The 21,776-nt window shown below is 41.9% G+C and overlaps 1 protein-coding gene across 2 annotated transcripts in view; it reads left to right on the top strand.

Annotated features, from left to right (window-relative positions):
• Positions 1-19,318, top strand: part of MTDH (metadherin) — a 35,509-nt gene extending 16,191 nt beyond the window's left edge. The window contains exons 5-13 of one of the 2 annotated variants that reach the window (XM_066625686.1): positions 1,615-1,683; positions 3,807-4,010; positions 5,398-5,484; positions 7,120-7,218; positions 9,595-9,722; positions 11,519-11,638; positions 12,636-12,752; positions 14,067-14,220; positions 15,652-19,318. In XM_066625686.1, the coding sequence (XP_066481783.1) occupies positions 1,615-1,683; positions 3,807-4,010; positions 5,398-5,484; positions 7,120-7,218; positions 9,595-9,722; positions 11,519-11,638; positions 12,636-12,752; positions 14,067-14,220; positions 15,652-15,722 (1,049 nt within the window). In that variant the 3' untranslated portion in view covers positions 15,723-19,318. Of the gene's footprint in view, positions 1-1,614; positions 1,684-3,806; positions 4,038-5,397; positions 5,485-7,119; positions 7,219-9,594; positions 9,723-11,518; positions 11,639-12,635; positions 12,753-14,066; positions 14,221-15,651 lie in introns of both variants that reach the window. The other variant, XM_066625685.1, reaches the window with a different exon arrangement.
• The last annotated feature ends 2,458 nt before the right edge of the window (positions 19,319-21,776 follow it).

The following is a 21,776-nucleotide window of genomic DNA, read 5'->3' as shown; positions in this document are numbered from 1 at the left end:
GGGCTGCCACCGGATCCTGCATGCGCTGGGCTACTGCGGGAGGCGCCTCGGGGGAAGGGGACTTTCATCCCCTTCTCCCGTGTAAGCCCCAAGCCCGCAATGAGGCTACTCACTTTACTGCCGACCTTTTGGTTGGCAGTAAGGTAAAGGGACTTGTGTAGGGCACAGAGCCCTACATGAGTGCCTTGGATAATGCGGAGCTCCGCGGACCGGCCTCCCTCCCTCTCCCAGGCATTCCTCCCTCCCTCCCCCCCTCCGGCCTCCCCCCCTCCTGGGAACGCCTCCATCCCGCGGCTCAGCGGTCCGGGAGACCACTGAGCCGCGGAAGCTGGCCAACCGCCCCGTGCTAGCCCAGCAGCAACCGGCGCTGGGCCAGCACAGGCAGGAGTCTGGCGGTGAGGCTTGCAAACTTGCCTTAAAGCATGTTTGCGACAGTGCTTGGCAGCACAGAGCCATGCCACCAAACACAGGATCGGGCTCCAAGTAATCTATTTTGGTCTTGCCTCTTTCTGTTATGCTTTTTTTCTTCAGATTTTTGGAAGTTTATTGTTCCATGAGAGTTTGCTCATTTGTTGTGATACTTTTCAGCCCTTGTTTATCTTCCAAACAGTTTATTAGGAATATTTCCATCAGGGCTATCTTGCAAGTAATTTCTTAAGCATTTTTTAGAAGCCTAACTAAGTGATGGACATTACATTCAGTAGGCAGATAATACTGTGGAAAGTACCTTCTCGAGTGAGGTATTTAGCTTGATATCTTGCCTTATTGATGTTTCACTGAAAGTTGTGACTTATATCCTAAGCCAGGGCTTTTCAAACTGGGGTGTCTCGATGCCCCAGCCTGTGGGCCCTGGCCTCTGCCCCCTTAAGGGGCGGGCGCAGCCTGGAGGCAGGGAGGAGGCAGCAGCGCAATCCCCAGGAGCACTTACCCAAGCCTCCTGCAGCCTCCCCAGGGTGCAAACCTTTGTTAGAGATCCCTGCAGCAGTGAATGTAAAAGCGGAGCAATTGTGCCCCGCCTCAGCTAAAGCAGTTCGCACTTTACCCTGGGGAGGCTGCAGGAGACTTGGGTAAGTGCTCCCAAGCCCCCTTTGTCTTGCTACATAAGTAGGGCTACCAGATACAAACGGGGCAGAGTGCCCTTGTCTTTAACTATTATACAGAAGAGGAAATTTTGGCAGGTGCAGCTCCACATGTAATGATTTAAAAAGCTGCACCTGAAAAATTCCCTCTTCTATACAGTGTTTATAGGCACTCTGTCCCCGTTTGTATCTGGTAACCTATATATAAGCCCTGTGTTTTCACTATTATTTATGAATTCTGTTTTTTCAGGAAACAGTAGTAAGCATTGAAAAGTAATGATGCACCTCTTCTCTACAGTGGTGCTTGAGATTTGGTATCGATAATTACTGTCTCAACACGCAGTTCTTTTGTATTGATTTGTGGGAGTTTTACTTCCTGGTTTCTACTGTGTGTGTTGAACAATCCTAAGAATTTGGAGTGAAATATGAGATTGTCAGGATGCTTGTTCGGAGATCTTATGTTGTATATCAGCTAGCATAAATATATGGCTTATTTGTGTACCAGGATATTTAGTCATTGGTCTCTTTTAATCAGGTGATCCAGTTTTGAATGTTCAAGTTAGCAACTCCAAATCTGGAAAAGGAGATACTGTGCTTCAGCAAGGTAATATCTATCTATTTAGCATAGTATATTGATTGGAAATATTGTCTGAAACTTTGTGCAAGGCTTGTGTGCATCTTTTATTCAGTTGTGCAAATCTGTTGCCTTGCATAATTGGTGTACAGCAGGGGTGCTCACACTTTTATGGCTCGAGAGCTACTTTGAAACCCAGCAAGGCCCGGAGATCTACCAGAGTTTTTTTTTACAATGTTCTCACCATCATAACATATAACATTTATGTGTACAATGTATGTTGGTGTACCTTGAGCCCCACTGAGTATAACAGGACTTACTCCTGAGTAGACATGCCTAGGATTAGGCTGAGAGGCTGCAATCCTAGCCACACTTACCTGGGAGTAAGCCCCATTGAGTACAATGGGCCTTACTCCCGGCGTTTCCTCCCAGAGGCACCTGAAGGGGGGGGTCGGCACTCCGCGATCTACTCATTTTGCCTCGCGATCTACCTGTAGATCGCGATCCACCTATTGAGCACCCCTGGTGCACAGCTTCTCCAATAGCTTTGATAGCTCTCCATATGATCCCAACTCAGAGCTGACTGGTCACATGAGTTCATCTGTTTCAGATAAAGCAAATAAGAGCCAAATGATACTTTACTTTAAATGTGTAGTTTTGTCCTACATGTTTAAGTTTTAAGTGCGCAATCCTAACCCCTTATGTCAGTGCTTTCCAGCACTGACATAAGGGCAATGCAGCTCTAAGGTAAGGAAACATACATTCCGTTACTTTGAGGAGGCCTCCATGAGTGCCACCTAACTGCAGGATGCAGCACGTGTCCCATTGGCACCGCTATGCCAGTGCTGGAAAGCACTGACATAAGGGGTTAGGATTGCGTGCCAAGTAACAGTTGCCTGACTCTGGATGGATGGGTAGCTGTGGGAATGAGGACGGGCTCTTAGGAGCCAGGAACATGGCCATAGCATATGGGCAAGAAGTATTTAACCCTTTTATGCTGGGCACTGGTAAAAACAGTGTCCCCAAAGCTGCTTTTAGCCTTCTCACCTGAATCAAATAGCAACTTCACAAACATGGTTTTCATCAAACCTGTGGTATGGTGTGAAAGGTTATATCCTCCCAGCCTAATCCCACAGATTCTGATTGCATGATTCCATTTTTTGTGAAGCTTGCATCCTGATCCTGTGTACATTTACTAAGAAATATGTCCTGCTGAATTCAGTGGGGGCGCACCCATAAAGTGTGTCTAATAATATTGAAGCCTTATGTATGGGGAGGGTATTTTTAAGTAGAGGCTAAATGAAACCAGTTTTGTATAACCTTTGAATCGGGGTCGCAGCCCACCAACCTGGGAAGCCGTCTCTGGCCTCTTAAGGAGAGGGGCAAGTCAGTGACATGATCCCAGGATTGCGCCGCTGTCAGGGACATGAGGGGTTTAAAACCCCCTGGAGCCCTCCCCAGGGCTCCCTAAACCTCCAAAAAGTAAAAATTGCAATTGGAACCCAGTTCCATTTTCACAATCGGAAAACCGGGGAGGTGCCAATCACAATCTATGTACCCCCCCAGTAGCCAGTGCTGACATTAGGTAGGTTTAAAAAAAACACAAAAAAACCCTTGTCCTGGGGATTATGTTGCTGCCTTCTCCCCTGCCCTGCAAAAACTGACCTTGATTCTCAAACTCCCTGAGAGTTTGAGAACTGCTGCTTTAGATAATTTTTATATTGGTATAAGTGTAATCCTTCCCATACATCTTTTCCCCCATCTCCATAAAGATTACCATTGTGAATTGAAAAATAATATAGGTACGTACACTCAGGCCAGTTTAAGGGAGGAGAAGGAGATCCATATGAAAAGGGATCCCTATGAAATGTTATTTCCGTAATAGCCATGCTCATGGGAAGGGAACTGAAACAGATATCTTGGGCTAAAAAGGAAAAGTGGAAGTGTTGGGCCAGAAATGACTTGCTTTGTAAGAACAGAATGACGTGGTAAAGTAATTGCCCTAACGCTGTGTTGATGGTATAATCTTAGTCTTCATAAACTTCTCTTTTAAAAAACATTTGCCTCTTCCTTCTGTTGTCAAGCATGTTTATAGTATTGTTTTTAAACAAAAATGAATGTTGCCATTCAGTACGTGTGTTGTTTTCTTACAGGACTGAGTGAAGGCCCAACTGTTAATGGAGGCAACTGGAATGAAAAACCTGTAAAGCTCTCTCCTCAGATTGGTGCAAGTGAAGAGAAATGGACTTCAGTGTCACCAGCCAGTAGCAAGAGGAAGAATGAGACATTGGCTTGGGGAAAAGATGCTGGTGATAATGGGAAGGATTGGGGAGTGTCCCTAGTGGGCAGAACCTGGGGTGAGCGCACTTTGTTCCCTGGTATTGGTAAGTCCCTGTTTCTCCAAGAGAGCTTTCTCTGTCAGAGGGAATTAATGTTAGCGCTAATGACATTGTAATTTAACACATTGTAATGTGTTAGCTCTACAGAAATGTTTTATCCCTTATTTCAACCAAATTCTGAATTAATAATAGAGAACCTTTTAATACTCTCTGCATAAGCTGTGATCAGAGTTCAAAAAATTATGGAAGTTGCCCTGAAAACTTACATATGCCCAGAGGCTTTGGTTTTCTCAAAAAATTGAGAACCCTCCCTCCACATGTATAATCTGCAAATAACTATGAACCCCTCCCACCCCTATTTAAAAAAAAAGTTTGCCTTTTCAAACGTCCGCTTAGATGCCCAGAACTGATTATCCAGTTTGTTGAACCCTGTCCTGAATCTTCAGCGTCTAGTGTGCTGTATAAACTCAACTTCATTGCCACTACCGGTCAAGGGGCAGAAGTGTAATAACATATAGACCTGGAAATTGCGGTTGTATATGCAAGACTGCATGTGTGTACACATCCCAAATATTTCACTTACATGGTTGTGAAAGGTCTCTTTAAGGGGCACATTTTTCCGCTTCTTACAAGATAATTTGGGAAACTATTTTGGATGTTGCTTATTCAGATAGTACCAGAATTCCTCTTTTCACTCCCTTAAGTTTTGCCTAGCAACCCAAGGATATTTAATCTTATTCTTTAAAAATATATATTAATACAATTGAGTTTGTAAAGAACCATTTTTTTCCACATCAGAATTATTTTTTAGTGTTAACATCAGTTGTAGCGCTTTACTATCTTGTATATGGAATGTTGTAGGGTAGCTAATTCTAAACTGACTGACTATAGTAGATGCAAAAACTAGTTTTGGGAGAATAAGTGTACATGTCTTAGAAAAAGAACTATCTTGCTTGCACCTTTAAGAACAAACTCTAAGCCTAAAGGCTTAGAATTACCATAATTCTATATTACGATAAACAAATAGTATGGGGGACATGGAGTCACATCCCTGGCTAGTCTTAGAATTGGGGGGGGGGAGTAGTAGCTCAGTGTTAGAGCACATGTTTTGCATGCAGAAGGTTCTAAAATCAATTCTGGAAACTCCAGATAGGACTGAGAAAGACCCCGTCTGAAATTCTGGACAGGCACTGCCAGTCAGTGGAGATAATACTGTGATAGATGAACCAGAGGTCCTACTCTGCATAAAGCTACTTCTTATGTTCTCTGTGTCTTAGTACTTGGATGCAATATTTTAGGCCATGCGTAAGATCATGAGAGAGAGAGACCTTACCTTAAGAATGTGTTATATTTTCAGTGACAAAAACACTTTTTATATTATAAAACAATTATATTTTTCCAACAGCTTGGTCTGGAGTTGATGGAAGGATTAATACTCCTGAACAGAGTTCTTCTACTTTCACTTCCTTGGGACTAAATCCTGCAGTTCCTGGTATGATTTTAAATCCTAATACAAATGAACTTTGTTTTTGATTTGTGCCTGTGGCAAAACATTTATGGAAAATTGTTTGTTCCTGCTCATCTTAAGAGTTGGTACACCTAAACTTAGAAAGAATTGTTAATGCATGCACCCTACAAGTGCGTGACCAAGGTAAATTCTAATTCTTTAACTATCAACCATATGCAACTGTTGACTTAAGAAACTGGTATAAAAAACTTTTGCACTAATCCTGAAGAGGAAAGCAAGTTGATCTTATTATGCAAGTGTGGCTTCTTTCTGATAGGCTAGTGAAACCTCATCACTTATACCACTGATGAAAAAAAAGCAAATTATTCCACCAGGCATGGACTTCCCCAGATGATCTGGACATCTTCAGTTCCAGATCTTTAATATGGAGTAAAAGGGCTTTTCTCAGTGGCTGGGATTGAATGTGTGGGTGCACCACCTGTACTCATGGACTTTAAGGCTACCTTAAAAATCAGTCAAGGCTAAGTTAAATCAGTTAAGGCTACCTATCAGCACAGTTCAGGATCATACTGACAAAACCGGTAGGAGAGGGAGCAGGTTGCTGCACTGCTCCCCCCAACCCTGGTTCCTGGGACATTTGCCCCCATTGCCTTCCCTCCACATATGCCACTGAACCTACCCCTTGTTGTCTCAATCTCCTGCTTTCTCATGTATGTTCATTGGCTACACCTTAACATTGTGTCTGAATAGTCTTTTTGCTTTTTTTTGTGCTTGTATGACATCAGCCTACTTGATTTTCTTTCCTTTCAGTCTCATTAACCTTTATTAAGCATAGACATAAATACAAGTAAGCAAACAAAGAACAGAAATGGTCTGACCCTAACAATGGGGTTTCCACAGCTTGTATATTACTTTTCCTTCTGTTTCTTGTAAATGTCTTTATCTTTTCTGTTTATTTGTAAAGCTTTTATAGTTAATTTGATTGTCTGAGCATTTGTTACTCATTTTCATACGTGGCATTTATTTTAAGAAATTACTGCCCCATCTTGTATTGTATTTGTGTGTAAAACTTATAATTTTTCAACAAGTTATAAATACGTGTTTCTTAAATCAGTGGTCTAAATGTATGCTCCTCCTTTTACATTCATAATGCTTAATGATAGCTTTACTCTAGGAAAGGTGTGGGCAGAAGATTGATCCAGTGATCTAAAGTTATTCTCAAGTCTTTTTTCCATCCACACTTGCCTCAATGGAATTAATTTTTATCTTGTGTCCTCTCCTGCTCCTGGGAACTCAGATTCAAAGTCCAGACATAGACTTTCTTAATGCTGTAGGAGGCTTACTGAATTTCTCTTTGCACTCTGTCCTCCCTCCTGCGTGGTGTCGTGTTTCGCCTCATACACTAAGGTAGTCCCTGCACATCCTCTATAGTAGGCACGGCCACCACTGTTGCACTGCGTTTTTGGCCAACAGCTGCACCTAATATTAAGGAAACCTTAATTCACCTGTCTACTCATTTGAGGTCAGAAGTTTCCATTTGTGGAGGGAAACAATGGAATGACACTCAAACTTGTCCCCAGTATATGACAAAAAGATTTGGATAGTCTGTTATTGAAACGTCTCATAAAGCTAACCATATATGTGCTATTCTTTTTTCAGGATCCAGCAGTGACTCTGTTCCACAGCCTGGTACTACAGAATTTCAGTGGGATTTGAATCGTAACCAGGCCCCTGTGGATGATGAATGGTCTGGGCTAAGTATGTTCCTTTTTTACAAGTTTTTTCTAGTTTTGTTTCAAAATACAATTTAAAGATTTGCCTATCATATTCCCAGTTATCCCGAATGCCTGTCCTGCAAATTGTACTAGAAATTTATCCACATGTTTCAGTAATAGTGTATTGTAGCACCAGTGGCATAGCTAAGGGGGTGCAGGGGATAGCAGTCGCACCAGACAACAAGCTTTAGGGGGGCCAACGAGCTGAGCTTGACACCAGTGGCCAAAATTGTGAAAAAAATTTGGTGTCTACGAATAATACCATCATGTTGTATATCATTGGAAAGGTACTTTAATGCAGAATGCAATGAAACAAACCTCATTGGACTATCTGTATTCTATCAAAAGTCATGGTCAATTAACCAGAAAACAAAAACACAACTGCCTTATGGAACAAAAAGTAGATTTTCTTAACTCAAAACTGACCTGTGAAACTGATTGTTCTGAGGGGCAATGAGATGTTATTATGATGCAGCATGGAACCAATAAGGTGTTAATATGAGTCAGCTTTCATTTCCATGTATCATAATACAGCTACTCTTGCTAACTGAGTAAACTAAGTGCTAAAGAGGCACTTTTTTAAGTGGTGCTCCTCTTATATTTAGCAGGGGGAGAATAACCATCCCTTTTCACCCCAGCACCTTATCTCTGACTAATAAGGGGCATAGTTTTTATTTATTTACTTAAAATCAAATTTAATTAAGTAAATTATGGGGAGCTACAAAGTATTCTTCTATCCCAGGTAGCAGATAGATGCCTGAGCTATGCCACTGCCTGGGGGGAGGTGGCAGATCAAGTGGGTGGTGAACAGCTGGGGGGGGGAGGAGGCAGGTTTCCCTCCAATGTGCACTTTTAAAAAAGCCCAGGTGTGACGTCACTTCCCGGGCATCATTTTGAGCTCTGCACTGGGCTACATGTTCATTAGCTACACCACTGTGTAGCACCTTTAGGGATGAAGATATTGTGGCAAAAGCTTGAATGGGCCAGAGTCTACTCTGCCAGGTGCATGAAGCAGTCATCCAAATGAGTAAGTATACACACCCTGACAAAAAGATGAAAAAATTATTTGAATTTTTTAAAAAGGGCCAAACAGTCAGCGCAACATTCTTGCATTGCTTTACATTTTTACTTCCAAGTTATCAAAAAAGCAGTGTTCACAACTTTTCTGAATATGCATACTTGGATCACTTCATGCATCTGGCAGAGTAGGCTCCAGCCCACGAAAGCTTATGCCACAATGCATGTCCTTTAAAATATCAATAAAAGACCTTTTGTTGTATGTGCTACATCAGGCTAACAAAGTTACCCCTCTGGAATTAACATAGCATTCTCCAGTGGGCTCTCCATGGCAGGATCAGTCCTCCACAAGTGGGAAACTCCTGCTACTCAGGCAGGTAGGTCAGGCAGAAAGTCTTCCTGAGGGAGGGGCTTCCCCAGACTGACCTTGCCTCTAGAGCAGTGGTTCTCAAACTTTCTGGGAGATTTACTCCCAGGGTAAATCTTTGCAGGGGCAGCAAAGCAATCCCCAGGATCGCACCCCTGTTGGGGGAGGGCAGGCTATTCTTTAACAAACCATATGTGCTCCCAGGGTCCAAGGGGTGTGGGGAGCCCTGCGGAGCGCTTGCAGGGCTCCCCACAGCTTCTAAACAGTGAAAGTTCCAAGCACGATTGAACCAGAAGTGGAATTTCTGGTTTTGTTAAAGAATAGCACCCCCTCCCCCCCCCGCACGGGTGCAATCCTGGGGATCGCTTTGCTGCTTTCCCCCTGCCCCGCCCCTTAAAGGGAATGGGGCACCGTTATGCAAGCTGTGATGTGAGAGAAAATGGAACTGCAGCTGGAGTCTTGTGTGTGCTTAACTGGGAATAAGCACCATGGAACATAGGGGAATTTCTTTTGAGTAATATGTAGGGCTCCTCTGTTTTATATTGTGATAATTAATCCTGAAATGATGTTCTGAATATTTAGTATGCAATAAGTTAAGATAATTTAGGTGTAACACCAACTTGTGCATTTGTACTCAGTGAATGAACCTAGCAAAGATCATTAGGTTTTCGAACTTCCTCCTCTTCCTGAATGTGGTGATTGGTGATTTAGATAAAATAGCACATCGTGAAACCGTTTTGTACTTGTCTTGGAAACAAGAGCTTGAACCATAATTTGCCAGTTTGGATGAAATTCCAAACTATAGTTTCATTTATGGAAGTTGGAAGAGTGAATTGCTGCATGCAGGAGGATGAGAGCGCATGTCAGCCCACATCGCAGATACAAAATATGAAACCCATCCTGTTTTCTTTGATCTCTTTACCATTATCAGCCTTTAGTTGGACTGCTGGCAACTTTTGCTTCTAACTTTCACAGATGGGCTTTCTTCCACTGATCCCAGTTCTGATTGGAATGCACCAGCAGAAGAATGGGGAAACTGGGTAGAAGAAGAAAAGACTCCCTCCATTCCACAGATTGAAGAAGCATTACCTGAGGCTCAAAAGGTATCTGTCTGCCAGTGGACATGTTGAGTTATGCAGTCCATCAGTCTGACCCAGAATGCCAGTTCTTTATAAAGGAAGAAATAAATTAAAAAGATGAGACCCGACCCTAACGCCAGCCACATTATAGCATGCAGTCATACCAGTGAAGGCTGTGCTGCATACTGTTGGGGGGGGGGGGGATTGGACAACCTGCAGGAGTTAAGTAAAAGTCTTTTTAACATTTCCTTTGTGGACTTCCCTATGGTTCTCCTCAGACATGTGCCAACCATTTTCTTGGTGTATTTCTGAGGAGAGACAAGGGGCAGGGAGGTTTTAAAGGGGACAAGCTCTGGTGTTTGGAACTGCTGCCGAATCCACTCCATCCCTCCCGACACGCTCCTCATTCCTCCCCCGAAATGCCCTATTACTCCACCTCCTTGTCTATGACCCCATCCCCAGCACTGGCTTACCTGCTCTGGTGTAGGCCACTGGCTGCAGCAGTGGGCATCTGATGCTCTGCAGCAGCAGCTCAGAAATGATCACTAGCAGTGTGCTCTGCACATTGTGAGCATCTGATTTACAATAGCAGGACAATACTCTGCTGCTGTAAATCCAAGGATGGGGGGCAGGAAGGCCAGTCTTAATCAAAAATTGCTTCTGTTTTGCTCTGATTCAGTTTCTGCTAAGTGTCTGCAGGGGTGTCAAACTCATTTCATCCTGGGGGCCACATAGGATTCAGGGCACCTGCTGAGGGCCTAACTCCAAATGTGGCACCCAGAAGTGACCTGAACACAGGAAGTGATGTCACTTGTGACCACTTCCTGTTTTTTTAAAAGCTGAGGCTTCCCCCTTGTTCTGCTACTTCACCCCACCCCATCCCCCATTCTACCACAAAGCATCCCCTGCCTGCCAGCCAGCCAAGCCTCCCAGTCGTCCCCAGCCCCCCATCTTACCACAAAGCATCCCCTGCCTGCCAGCCAGCCAGCCAGCCAAGCCTCCCAGTCATCCCCAGCTCCCACCTGCCTGCCACTAGTCAGGGCCAAGGAAGCCACGCACAGCAGCTCTGGCTCCCAGGCCCCCTCTGGCTGCGACCAAAGCCCGGGAGTGCTCTGGCTGCGGCTGGAGGGAGGACTGAAGACTGGGGATGCCACGCATGGCTGCTCCAGCCCTCGGAACTCTCTCTGGTTGCGGCCCTGCTCGCGCCCAGAGGGAGGACCGAGGGCACCACGCGCAGGTCCTCCAGCCCTCAGTCGCCCCTTCCAGCCATGGGCAAGGCCCACTCGCAGCTGGAGGAAGGACAGAGGGCCGGGGACACTGCATGCGGCACCTCCAGCCCTCGGAACTCTCTCTGGCTGCGGGCAAGCCCTGCTCGCACCCGGAGGGAGGGCCGGGGGCACCACACGCTGCTGCTCCAGCACCCAGTCGCCCCTTCCAGCCGTGGGCAAGGCCCGTTCACAGCTAGAGGGAGGGCCGGAGATGTCACACGCAACCCTCGCAACTGTCTCTGGCCGCAGAACTCTGCTCGTGGTTGGGGGGGGTGGGGCAGCCCCAAACTCGCCCAAAGGCCAGGGGGCCATCTAAAATGGGTCTGTGGGGCGGATCTGGCCTGCAGGCCTTATCTTTGACACCCCTGTGCTAAGCAATGGTGAACATAAGCTAAGCATTTGATGTGCCTGCTGTTTACAGTGGTGTTGATCATTGAAATTGATTTGAAAATTCCCAACTATATTTGCAGTTATGTAAACATTATGATACTGGAATAGTTGTGACAGGTTACTGTTGTAATGAAATGCACAGTTGAGTTTTCTTATTCTTAGGCTTCAGATGATGAGAAAGAAAAGGCAGAACCATCTCTGCAAATCGCTGCAAGTGGTAAATCAAAAAAGAAGAAGAAGAAAAAGAAGAAGCAAGGAGAAGAGGCTAGCTCTCCTGCACAGGTAAGATAGTGTAAGCACTAACTTTTGAGCAACAGTTTGAATAGAACGTTTGGGTTAAATTCAACTGGCATTGTTCAACAATATGATTTTGATCATGACAGTATTAATGTTTGTTTCAAATGCTTGTGTATTATGTACAATCTGATTCATAGTGTCTCTGAACTATATAGTATACTTTATTCCCTGGAATGCATAGAATCCTAATAGTGCAGTAGGGGCTTAAATGTGAACAAGCTGAAAAATGAAACTGCCGTATTCAGAGTCAGACCCTTCTTCAGTCCAGAACAGTATTGTCTACACTAGCAAGCAGCAGCTGTTCAGGATTTCAGACTGGGTCTTGCCCTGCTCTGCCTGGATTTGGCAGGGATTCACCTTCTGTGTGCAAAGCATATCATTTGCTATGATACATATGATACAGAATAAAGTTTCTCTTAACTGTCTCTGTTGCCAAAGTGCACAACCAGTTTGTCTGTAGGTTTAACTGTAGGGGTTAATTAGGGGTTGGGTGGTTCTAGATCTGGTTCTGACTAGTAAAAGAACTGATGGAAGATATGAAGGTGAAAGTAATATTAAGTGTCCCAAGCAAGTTGTTCAGCATGTAAATTCTGGGTTGTATCCCAAGGTTCATGTGTGGAATAAAGACAGCATTGTGCACTGTTCTGCAAGCAGTGGTGGTAGGCACATGCAGACAACATTGCACAACAATGAAATTTTACATTCACCAATGATGTGTTGTGCCCAACACATTCCAGTTGAGATTTCATTTGGAATTCTCCATGCGACGACCTTGCTATATTGCTTCCTTGTGTGGAAGGCCCCTTATACAAGCAGGTGGATAATCTAGTTTACAAGTCTGATTGCTTAACTACTGTGCTCTGATTTAATCTTGTAATAGAATTTGCAAGATTCTGTTATGCATAATTGTATGCTATCCTGCATAGCACTAAAAAGAATAATTCATGTTATTATGCTATGTTTCTTCTGTTTTTCTTGGTAGGATGCGGAAGATGCAGATAGAGATGCTGGAGAAGAATTTCCAGAAGATACCTCAAAAACTCAACAAGAAGAGAGAGTTTTCTCTTTAAAGACCATCAGTGCTAGTGAAAAAGCTGAGGTATAACTTTATTTATTTATATCAAGCCTTTTTTCTTGAAGGGACCCAAAGCGGCTATAAATACTTCTAGATGAATGTTTGGGATACATTCAGTACTAATCAGGGAAGAAACCAAAAGGCATTCATACAGTTGAATTCCTATTTTTGAGCCCCGCCTATACACCAGCTTCTCATAGATCAGTCTACACAATCCAGATCATAGTGTGTTGTAAGTATAGTATGTTGTAAGATGCCTGCAAAGCATTTAGTGTCTAACTTGGACATAGAATGCTTACTCAGTTACACCGTTCTTCAGGTGAAATTCAAGAGCCACTAATCAGTCTGACAAAAGAAAGAAAATTTATTCTTAAATATCGTATTTAGTCAAAATTTTAATGGCAGCAGATCTCCCCTCTGATAGTGTTTTCAACCTTATTGGGACACAATTCCACATCCTGTCTGTAATCCTGGATGCAAAAAAAGAGGTGACAACCCAAAACATACTGATAAGAGGAGGAAAGAGACTGGCCGTTTTTAGTTTTTAGTTTAATCTCATATAAATTTATATAAATTTGATCCCCCACCCCACCCCCTCGGATACTTTGGTTTCACAAACATGTTGGGATAAAATGGGTTTTGGAGCATTGGTGCAATGCAGCAAATTCTTGCTGCTTCTGTAGTTTCAAATGCCACTCATCCTTCAGTATATACTTGTTCATGTATTGTCTCTCTTTACTTCTCAGTTTTTAAGTGCTTGGCCTCTGGGGAAAAATGGACTGAGGTTGATGGCTAGTCAATCTTATTGTGATAAGTGCTTTTGTAGGCAAGAGTCTGGAGAGCTTCTATAATTTTAAGGTGTCTGTTAAATGACACCATTTCAGTAGCTATGGTGTTACAGACTGGTTCTTCAGGAGTGTTTTCTGTCCATAATCCTAGCAAAATCACATTGATTACTATTCAGTTTCTCTTACTATTCATAACAATTCAGTTATGTTGCACAACTGTATAATGTCTTAATTTCATACATTTGGAGAGAATCAAAGTTTTGAAAAGGAAACTTGATGGGTGAAATAATTGCATTTAAGTTTCTTAGGGCACAATCCTAACCTGGTCTACTCAGAAGTCAGTCCTGTTTCGTTCAATGGGGCTTACTCTCAGGAAAGTGTGGTTAGGATTGCAGCCTCAGTGCTACATTTTTGTAACTGTGGGGCAGTCTTGAGTCAAATGACAGATTTGAAAAACAGATTCGCATCTTTCAGCATGCTGTATTAAAGAATCAGTCAATTCCAGTGTTTTCCCAAAGTTTATTCTAATTGATACTCTTTTTTATTTTAGCCTGAGGAGATGCCCTCATTTGTTTCTACTGAGCCATCTGTAACTGTATCAGAGAGTGAATCTGACAAGATACCTTCCCAAGTGCCACAGATGCTACAGGAGACAGAAGTTCCTATTTCTAATGTTAAGCAAAACAGTGTGCCTCTACCACAGAGTAAGTAATTCTCTGTATTGAGTACAGAGGAAGTTTGGAAATGGTGTTTAGCGTTCTAGTTTTGTACACAACTGTGGCTGTATGGTAAACCATCAAAATGTATGATGACATATTGCAGATGAATTGTGCTCGACCTGCATGCTCCGTATTCACAAATCCCATTGAAATCAGTAGGGTTTGCACAGACTGGGAAAGGGTTCTGCTTATAGCTGCACATAGTGCACCTGGGTTAAAATTTTGAGATTTGAGGACCCATTGAGCAGAAATTCTAGTCAGAAACATGCAGGGATGGGCAAGACCATCACAGTTTGACTTGAGTCATGCATCTCAAGTCAAACTGACTGCCCATCCTTCTTCCAATGACCATCATTCCTTTAGAGATGAGCAAGAGAGCCTGCTCCAGCCTCCGGTCCAATGCAGAAGCAAAACATTAACCCTTACCTACCTCCTGGCTGGAACTTCCCTGCTGCTCATCCAGTCTGAATGATGGCTCCATGAGGTCTTTCATGCCACAAAAAAGTAAGCAAGCACACCCAGACAGACAGATTGCAGTGTGCATGTGTGGGGAATCAGTGCAGAGTCAAGTGGCCTCAGACTTGATTCAGTGCCTAAATCATCAGTGCAGCTGACTCAAGTCTCCATGAGTCAGTGAAAAACGCTGATTTTTGCAACTCGAACTTCAGTCACCTAACATGAGTTCCCATCTCTAGAAACATATTAAGATCCTAGGTCTATTTGTAAGTTTAAATCAATATGGCAACAATGATGGCAGGCAAAGCTGCTTGGCAACACTGAAAGTAGCAACCTCATTGCTGTAGTGAGAGAGATGCTAAATACAGGGATTCTGGGTGGGGGGAGAAGCATGCATACTGAACTGTAAGGTTAAAGCCCTGCAGGTGGCTCATGAGGAGGTCTCCAGACTAAGAAATGAGGACTTTAGGATCCCTCATTATTCATGATACTTTTAACCCTGACCAGCCATGGCCATACCTCAAACAGTCGTAACTTGAAAATACATAAGTAGGGGAGCTTCTGTATGTCTGATTATTTTTCCTCTAACCCCAGGGACACTTCTAGCAGCTGAAAATCCCCTGCAAGGTACAGTGGTAGCTACTGCAGCACCGCTACATCACTACATGGGGTTTAGATAGAATTGGGATGCCCGTGTATATAGTTTTCTGACATGGGAAGCGATAGCTTGGTAAGAACTGTTTTAGGTTTCCCTAAATCAGAACACATACCAAATAAGTTTTTAATATATGATTTTTCCATAGACAGAGGAAGAAATGTTATCTCAGTCCAGACAGCTTAGTGGTATTTCAAAATTCTAGTGCGCTCTTGCGATCAGTTACTCACTAGAATGCAAAACGTATGGATGAATTGTACATAAATATTACAGTGAATATTCTTTTTGCTCTTTTAAATTCTTAGCCAAGTCTGAAGAAAGCTGGGAGTCTCCCAAACAAATTAAAAAGAAGAAAAAAGCTAGAAGGGAAACGTGAATTTTTTGAGATGGACGTGTGTTGCAGAAACACTTGTCGTGATTATGCTGTTTATGCAATAATTTGTGAACCTGTACAGAATTTTATAGAAATTTCAACAGATTTTTTTAAAAAGAAACTGCTTTGAACACAACCATCTTTGCGAACAGAAGCTGAAGGAAAATAAGTTGGTGACATAATTTAACAGGAAATATGACAATACTGGAAGACACATTGAAGCATCTGTATTTTCAACATATGGGGAAAGTAACTTAAACAACTTGGCTTTACAACAGTGCCCAGTTTACAACAGATTCTGCCCTATCTCACACTCATTGAAGACAAAGGGTTGGTCTTAAAATGATCTCTAATCATCTTTAAAACTAGTGTCACTGAGTGATGTCATAGTGTCTACCATCCTGAATTTGTTTAATGCCTACATCAAAGACCTCTGGTTGAACAATCTGCCATAACTTTCTAATACTTAATAGAATGTGCTAACCATAAAGTTAAGTGCAGAGAGAAGCTGGAAGCATTTGCTTTTGAATAGTCCCCCTGAGTTGAATGATACTACTTCAGGGTCAGTGTGTGTGAAAATTGTGGCTAGAACCATTCCATGAAATCATTATTGCAGTAAAAAAGAATGAAAATTGTGGTTGAAAATGCAAAACTTGCAAACACAGTTTTGGATTAAGAAACTGAGAAATTTAGTCAAAACTTGAACACGGTTCATGAAGTTGTTTCTGATAGTCTTCTACTTGAATTATTCAGATAATATATTTTTAAGAAGATGGGGCAGTGTGCTCAGAATCAGTCTCACTGTGTTTTATTCTTTTTCTAAGGTGAGAGGTTAGCCTGTTAACCTTATTCCCAATGATTTTGAAGCTTATGTTTTATTTGGATTGAAAGGCTATCTTTTCTTCACTTGTCTTTTTAAAAACAAACCTCCACAACCTCTCTAGCTCTTTAAGGATGAGGTAGAGAATTTGAGAGAAATAATGGCTTCAGACAGCTTTAACTGATGTTGAGACCACCTGTTTCAGGAAGTGCTTTTTTTACTGCCTTAACCCTATGTAGAATCTGCATTTAGAGTTCTTAAATGGGATTAGTGTGTGTTTTTGTATTTTTAAAACAATCATGCAAGTATAGCAGCTGTAAAAAAAAAAAAAATTTTCCTCCTGGAATATTCATTAAAAGGGGAATTGAGCTGCATCATTTTCAGGCACTGTGTAACTACATTGTATCAAGCAGGCAGGTATCTGTGAATTGTGCATGTGCAGCCATGTACACCTGTATATAGCCTTTACAAAATGTGTGTGTTTAAAGGACCATAATTAACATAACGGTGAACATCTATCAAAGAAAAGCCATGATTATTTGATGGGATTGGCCTAGGTTTTTCATGTGGCAGAGAAATTGTAACAGCTGTAACCAATGGTACTTACTGACTCCCATAATGTCTCATTGTACACATGAATTTTTTGGTAATATTGACTTGCAATGCAAGAACAATTAAAACAACAAACTGGATTTAGTTATACTGAAGACAAGCCTTATTAATTGATAGTGTTCTTAATAAATGAATACTAATGTGCACAGGTATTAATTCCTGTTTCAGGAACATGGCAGATGTTTACATGTTCAGAAGTTTTGTTTAATTCAGTGACATTTCTAAATCAATTTTGTTAAAATAAATTGAGCAAATTGATAGTATTGTGTTGTTTATGGGAAGGGAGTAGTGCTTTAGATAATGTTTATCAGGAGGGGAGGTGGTCCAGGAAGATATTTAGCATTGAAATACAGTTTTCAACAATGACTTTAAAAAAAATGTTGAATATGTGTAATCATGTATGTTCTTTGTAAATTCTTTCCATTCTTCATATACACTGTTAGTAAATGTGAGAGAATTCTTTCATTTCCATTGTAAACTTTTGAATGTTAAAAAAAAGATTACAGCCCCTCTCCACACTTGATCAAATTCAGCCTTCTGCAACAGGTAGGAAAACGGTAAGCTTGGCTATGAGCAGCCACAAAATTGGAGGTGGACAATGTCTTTGTGCTTCTGTTAAGTGTTCGTTATTACTTAAGGCCATTAAACTGCATTTGTTAATTCTCAAGAGTGCTCCAGCATATCACTCCCATGAGGAAAATTGGAAGATGGGAAGGTTTTATAACCACACCTGCCTGTAAGTCAAACCTAATTAAAATGCTTTCGATATTAACTGTGTGTGTCACTGAAGCAATTTTGTGGGAGCACTTCATAATTTATCATGTGCTCTTATGTAGTTGTTTCCATGCCAAACTGTATGAGGCTGTCATTCTACAGGTTTTGCTGCTAAATGAAATATTGAAGGTACTTTCAGACTTTAAAGTATTGAAATTTAACAAATTTAAAGTAGCTGCCTCTTTAAACCCAATGCTGCCCTGGAGAAGTTTCATGGTGTCTTAGCAAACACATGCTCCTTTTGTTTTTAGCAGTTGATACTCAATAAACCTTGAGCAGTCACTCTCTATAAATTGTGCTACTAACACCTAGCAACAACTGGCTAGTCTTTCCTGGTGCTTGAGTGCCACTTTAGGAATTGGTCCAGGGAGTTTGACTAATAAACATTTTTAATCTGGGATGATCTTGTAAGAACAGAAAATAGTTTTCAGTGTTTAACTTACCGAATTGTCTTTTTGCCAAACAACCTGATCCTATGCAGAATTAGGCACATCTAGGCCAGTTGCTTTCAGTGGGCTTAAGCATGCTGCTCTCTGCATAGGATTGCAGCCTCAATGCTCTTGGTCTGCTCCATTTCACTGCTGTTCTAAAGCTGGCATTTGGCTGATTTTCGTGAAATTTCAAACTGCAACCTTTAGTTATGTTTCATACAATCTGCTTTCCTACATTTAAAACCAGAGGTTGGCTTTCTGTCAACCTCTCTGATACTGTGCAGTTGCTCTTGATGGAACTTTTGTGTTGCTATCTCACTGGGAGGGAAGTAGTGCTGAATGCTTGGCTAGTTTCTGTAACCTCTCATGATGAAGTAACGCGCAAAGGTTTGTAATGCTCATCACACGAGTCTAAAAAACCTACAGTTTCCAAGGAAGCTTTGCTGCTAAATCATATTAATAAAAACCTCCTATTTATCAGTGTTTACAGAAGGGGAGGCCTTTTTTGTCAATGACAAGTGTCCCAAAACATAGTATTAACACAGTATGCAAACCAGGGATGAAAACAAAATCCACACTTGCATAGCCTTTTAAGGCCAGCTACACCCCACTGTCTGTTTATGGCACAAACCAACCAGCTACACGTATTTTCATTAGTGAATGCATGAAAAGTAATGTGGGTTTTGTAACTTTTGAAATTGTTTGTATGCACAACTTTACAAAAATTGTGATATGTAATTGGATAGCCATTGCATGCTTTAATCCTCCTTGATTTTTCTTTTGCATTTCTTGGGGAAAAGTGTACAGAATTCATGTGTTTGTTACAGAGTTGGCTCAAGGTGGATGAAAACTGTATTTCTGACTTTTTTAAAATTTAAAAGAATTACCGTAGATAGACATTATTTAACTATTTACTAAAGAATGTATACATTAAAATGAATTTTCAAAACTCTTTACAGAAATACCTTTTTAGTGTTGCTCTTTGCCATTTCATGAATGCTCCCCCCTCCAATTCATTATGGTACAGGTCAGTAGTCATCCACTGGTTCAGGCCCAGAACTGAATACCACCTTTGGACATGGACCTACTTTGGTTATGATTGACTTCTTCCTCCTTGATTAAAAACAAATCCTTCAGCAATAATGAAAAAGGAAACTCATGGAGCCCACCTGAGGCTAGATCTGAACCTAGTTGCCTGGAAGTTCTTGTAAAGACCTTTTTAGGCCAAGTGGAATCCAGGGCTTACCAACTGCTATCAGTGTGACTTTTGTTGTGCTCTCTCATAGCAGTCTGGCATTAGATTAGCCAAAAACCACACTTGGCAAATCAAAATCTGAATTCTAGATCTAGGCAGTGGGAAAGCACACACACCTGATTATGTCTCAGATTCACAGAGAGCCCATAGGTTAGCTTGCAGGCTTTTCCTGTTGTGCATTGCAGACTTTCAGAAGTAGTTGGATTTTATTTCAAGAGGAAGGAAGAAAAAGGCACCTTGAACCTTGGTCACAGAGTTTTAGCTTTTATTTAAATCATGCCTTACAGAGCCTATTATGTAAATACAGCATTTGGGGTCACATATTGAAAACTTTAAAAAGTTATCAGAAGAAGTGGATGTGACTGCAGTAGGTTGCTTTCCTTACTCATAAGGAAGAATTGTGGTCTCGGGTCACGGTTATCTCTAAGGCAGATTATTTTGAATGTAGAATAGAATGTTCAGCTGGCTGTTGTAGGCAAGGAATTGTGAGAGTGGAGGAAGCATAGAAAGGCTAGGGGGAGGAGGAAGAGTGCCCCTAATCTGAGTCTCACCAAAGCCATGAATAGTCTTATCAGCCATTTTTCTTTGCTTTCCTGTGTACAGCACTCTGACTGCTATAAAAATTAGTGAATGCATGTGAAATGTTTTACACACTTGAAATGCATATATAATTGCTAGGAGCTAGCAATAGTCAATTTAGGGCACAATCCTAACCCCTTATGTCAGTGTATTGCAGCACTGGCATAGCGGTGCCAATGGGACATGTGCTGCATCCTGCAGTTGGGTGTCACTCACGGAGGCCTCCTCAAAGTAAGGGAATGATTGTTCCCTTTCCTCAGAGCTGCATTGCCCTTAAGTCAGTGTTGGAAAGCACTGACATAAGGGGTTAGGATTGCACCCTTAAGTATTTAAATTGCATTCAGGGATATTATCCTCAATACTTGAGGAACAGTGTGCTGTCTGTACAAAAATATTGCATACAAATTTGCAGAAAATCTAAGAACAAGCTGCACAATGGCTCTAATTAGTTGCAAATCATTTCAGATAGTAGCTGCAAACAAAATAATGGGACAGTATCTAAATATATCCTTGCTTTGGGACTGGCATATTATTTCCTAAAGAGCTTGGCAGTTACTGGCTGCCCCAAGCTCAGGGTAAGTGGTGGAAAAACGTAGGATAATTAAATGTCAAAATGAGCACACTCGGATCAAAGTTTGAGAATGCAATCAATACATGCTCTTTCCTCCCCCCCCCCCCGCTTATATAAAATCAGTGTGTGTTCCATTAACTAAAACACTAGCATAATTGGGGTTTAAAACTAGCCAACTTGCCTGCTTCAGCTTTGGATAAGCGGGAGCATATTGTCTATGTAGCATATTCTCTATGTAATTCTTACTAATTTGGGGGAAGGCTAATGAGCCATGAAGGCTATGGAAGACACACCTGTACACATACACGAGTTTTATTCAACCATGCCTGTTTTTTAACTAGACATTGCCCAAAGCCTCTCAGTCACCCCTTTGCAACTGCAAATGCTTGGAAATGAATGAATGTAGCAATTCTCAGGAAGTTTGATTGTGTATCCATAACTTCAAAGTTTTTCTGTGCTATCATAGAATTGCACCTTGATTGCATGGAGACTTGGTAGCTTGGAACAAGTGAATCCAATCTACATTTATTTGGATAGTTGTCCCAATGGGAGCTAACTCTCAGGATGAATCTGAATCAGAACCGTGACCAGGGACCAATTGCGTACACCTGTGAGCCAGGCAAAAATGGGTTAAAGCAACCCACCCTCATGCTAAACTACAGACCCTTCCTGTGCGCTTTTTCATTGTTGTGTTTTTACAAATACAGGATATCACATGTAAGTACACGTGTTGCAATGAGCTCTAATACTTACATCTTGTTGAAAACATGCAACATCCAGACATCTAAGGGCAGCAATTGATGTGTGGAACCATCCCACCACATATTGGTGGATGTCTGCACATCCCTTATAGTCAGTGATATCAGCGGTGTATAGATGCTGATTGGAACATTTTGAGCACTTGATCTTCTAATTCAGGGCTCTCTAGACTGGCCCACAGGATCCTATGCCCTGCGAAACTCCTCCCCAACATGAATGGTGCTGTTCCATGGGGAGAGCCACTCTCTGCCACTCT

Source organism: Tiliqua scincoides, chromosome 4, assembly GCF_035046505.1.
Source record: "Tiliqua scincoides isolate rTilSci1 chromosome 4, rTilSci1.hap2, whole genome shotgun sequence".
Taxonomy (NCBI): domain Eukaryota; kingdom Metazoa; phylum Chordata; class Lepidosauria; order Squamata; family Scincidae; genus Tiliqua; species Tiliqua scincoides.
The sequence above is the reverse complement of the archived record's forward strand: the minus strand, read 5'-3'. Positions and strand labels throughout refer to the sequence as shown.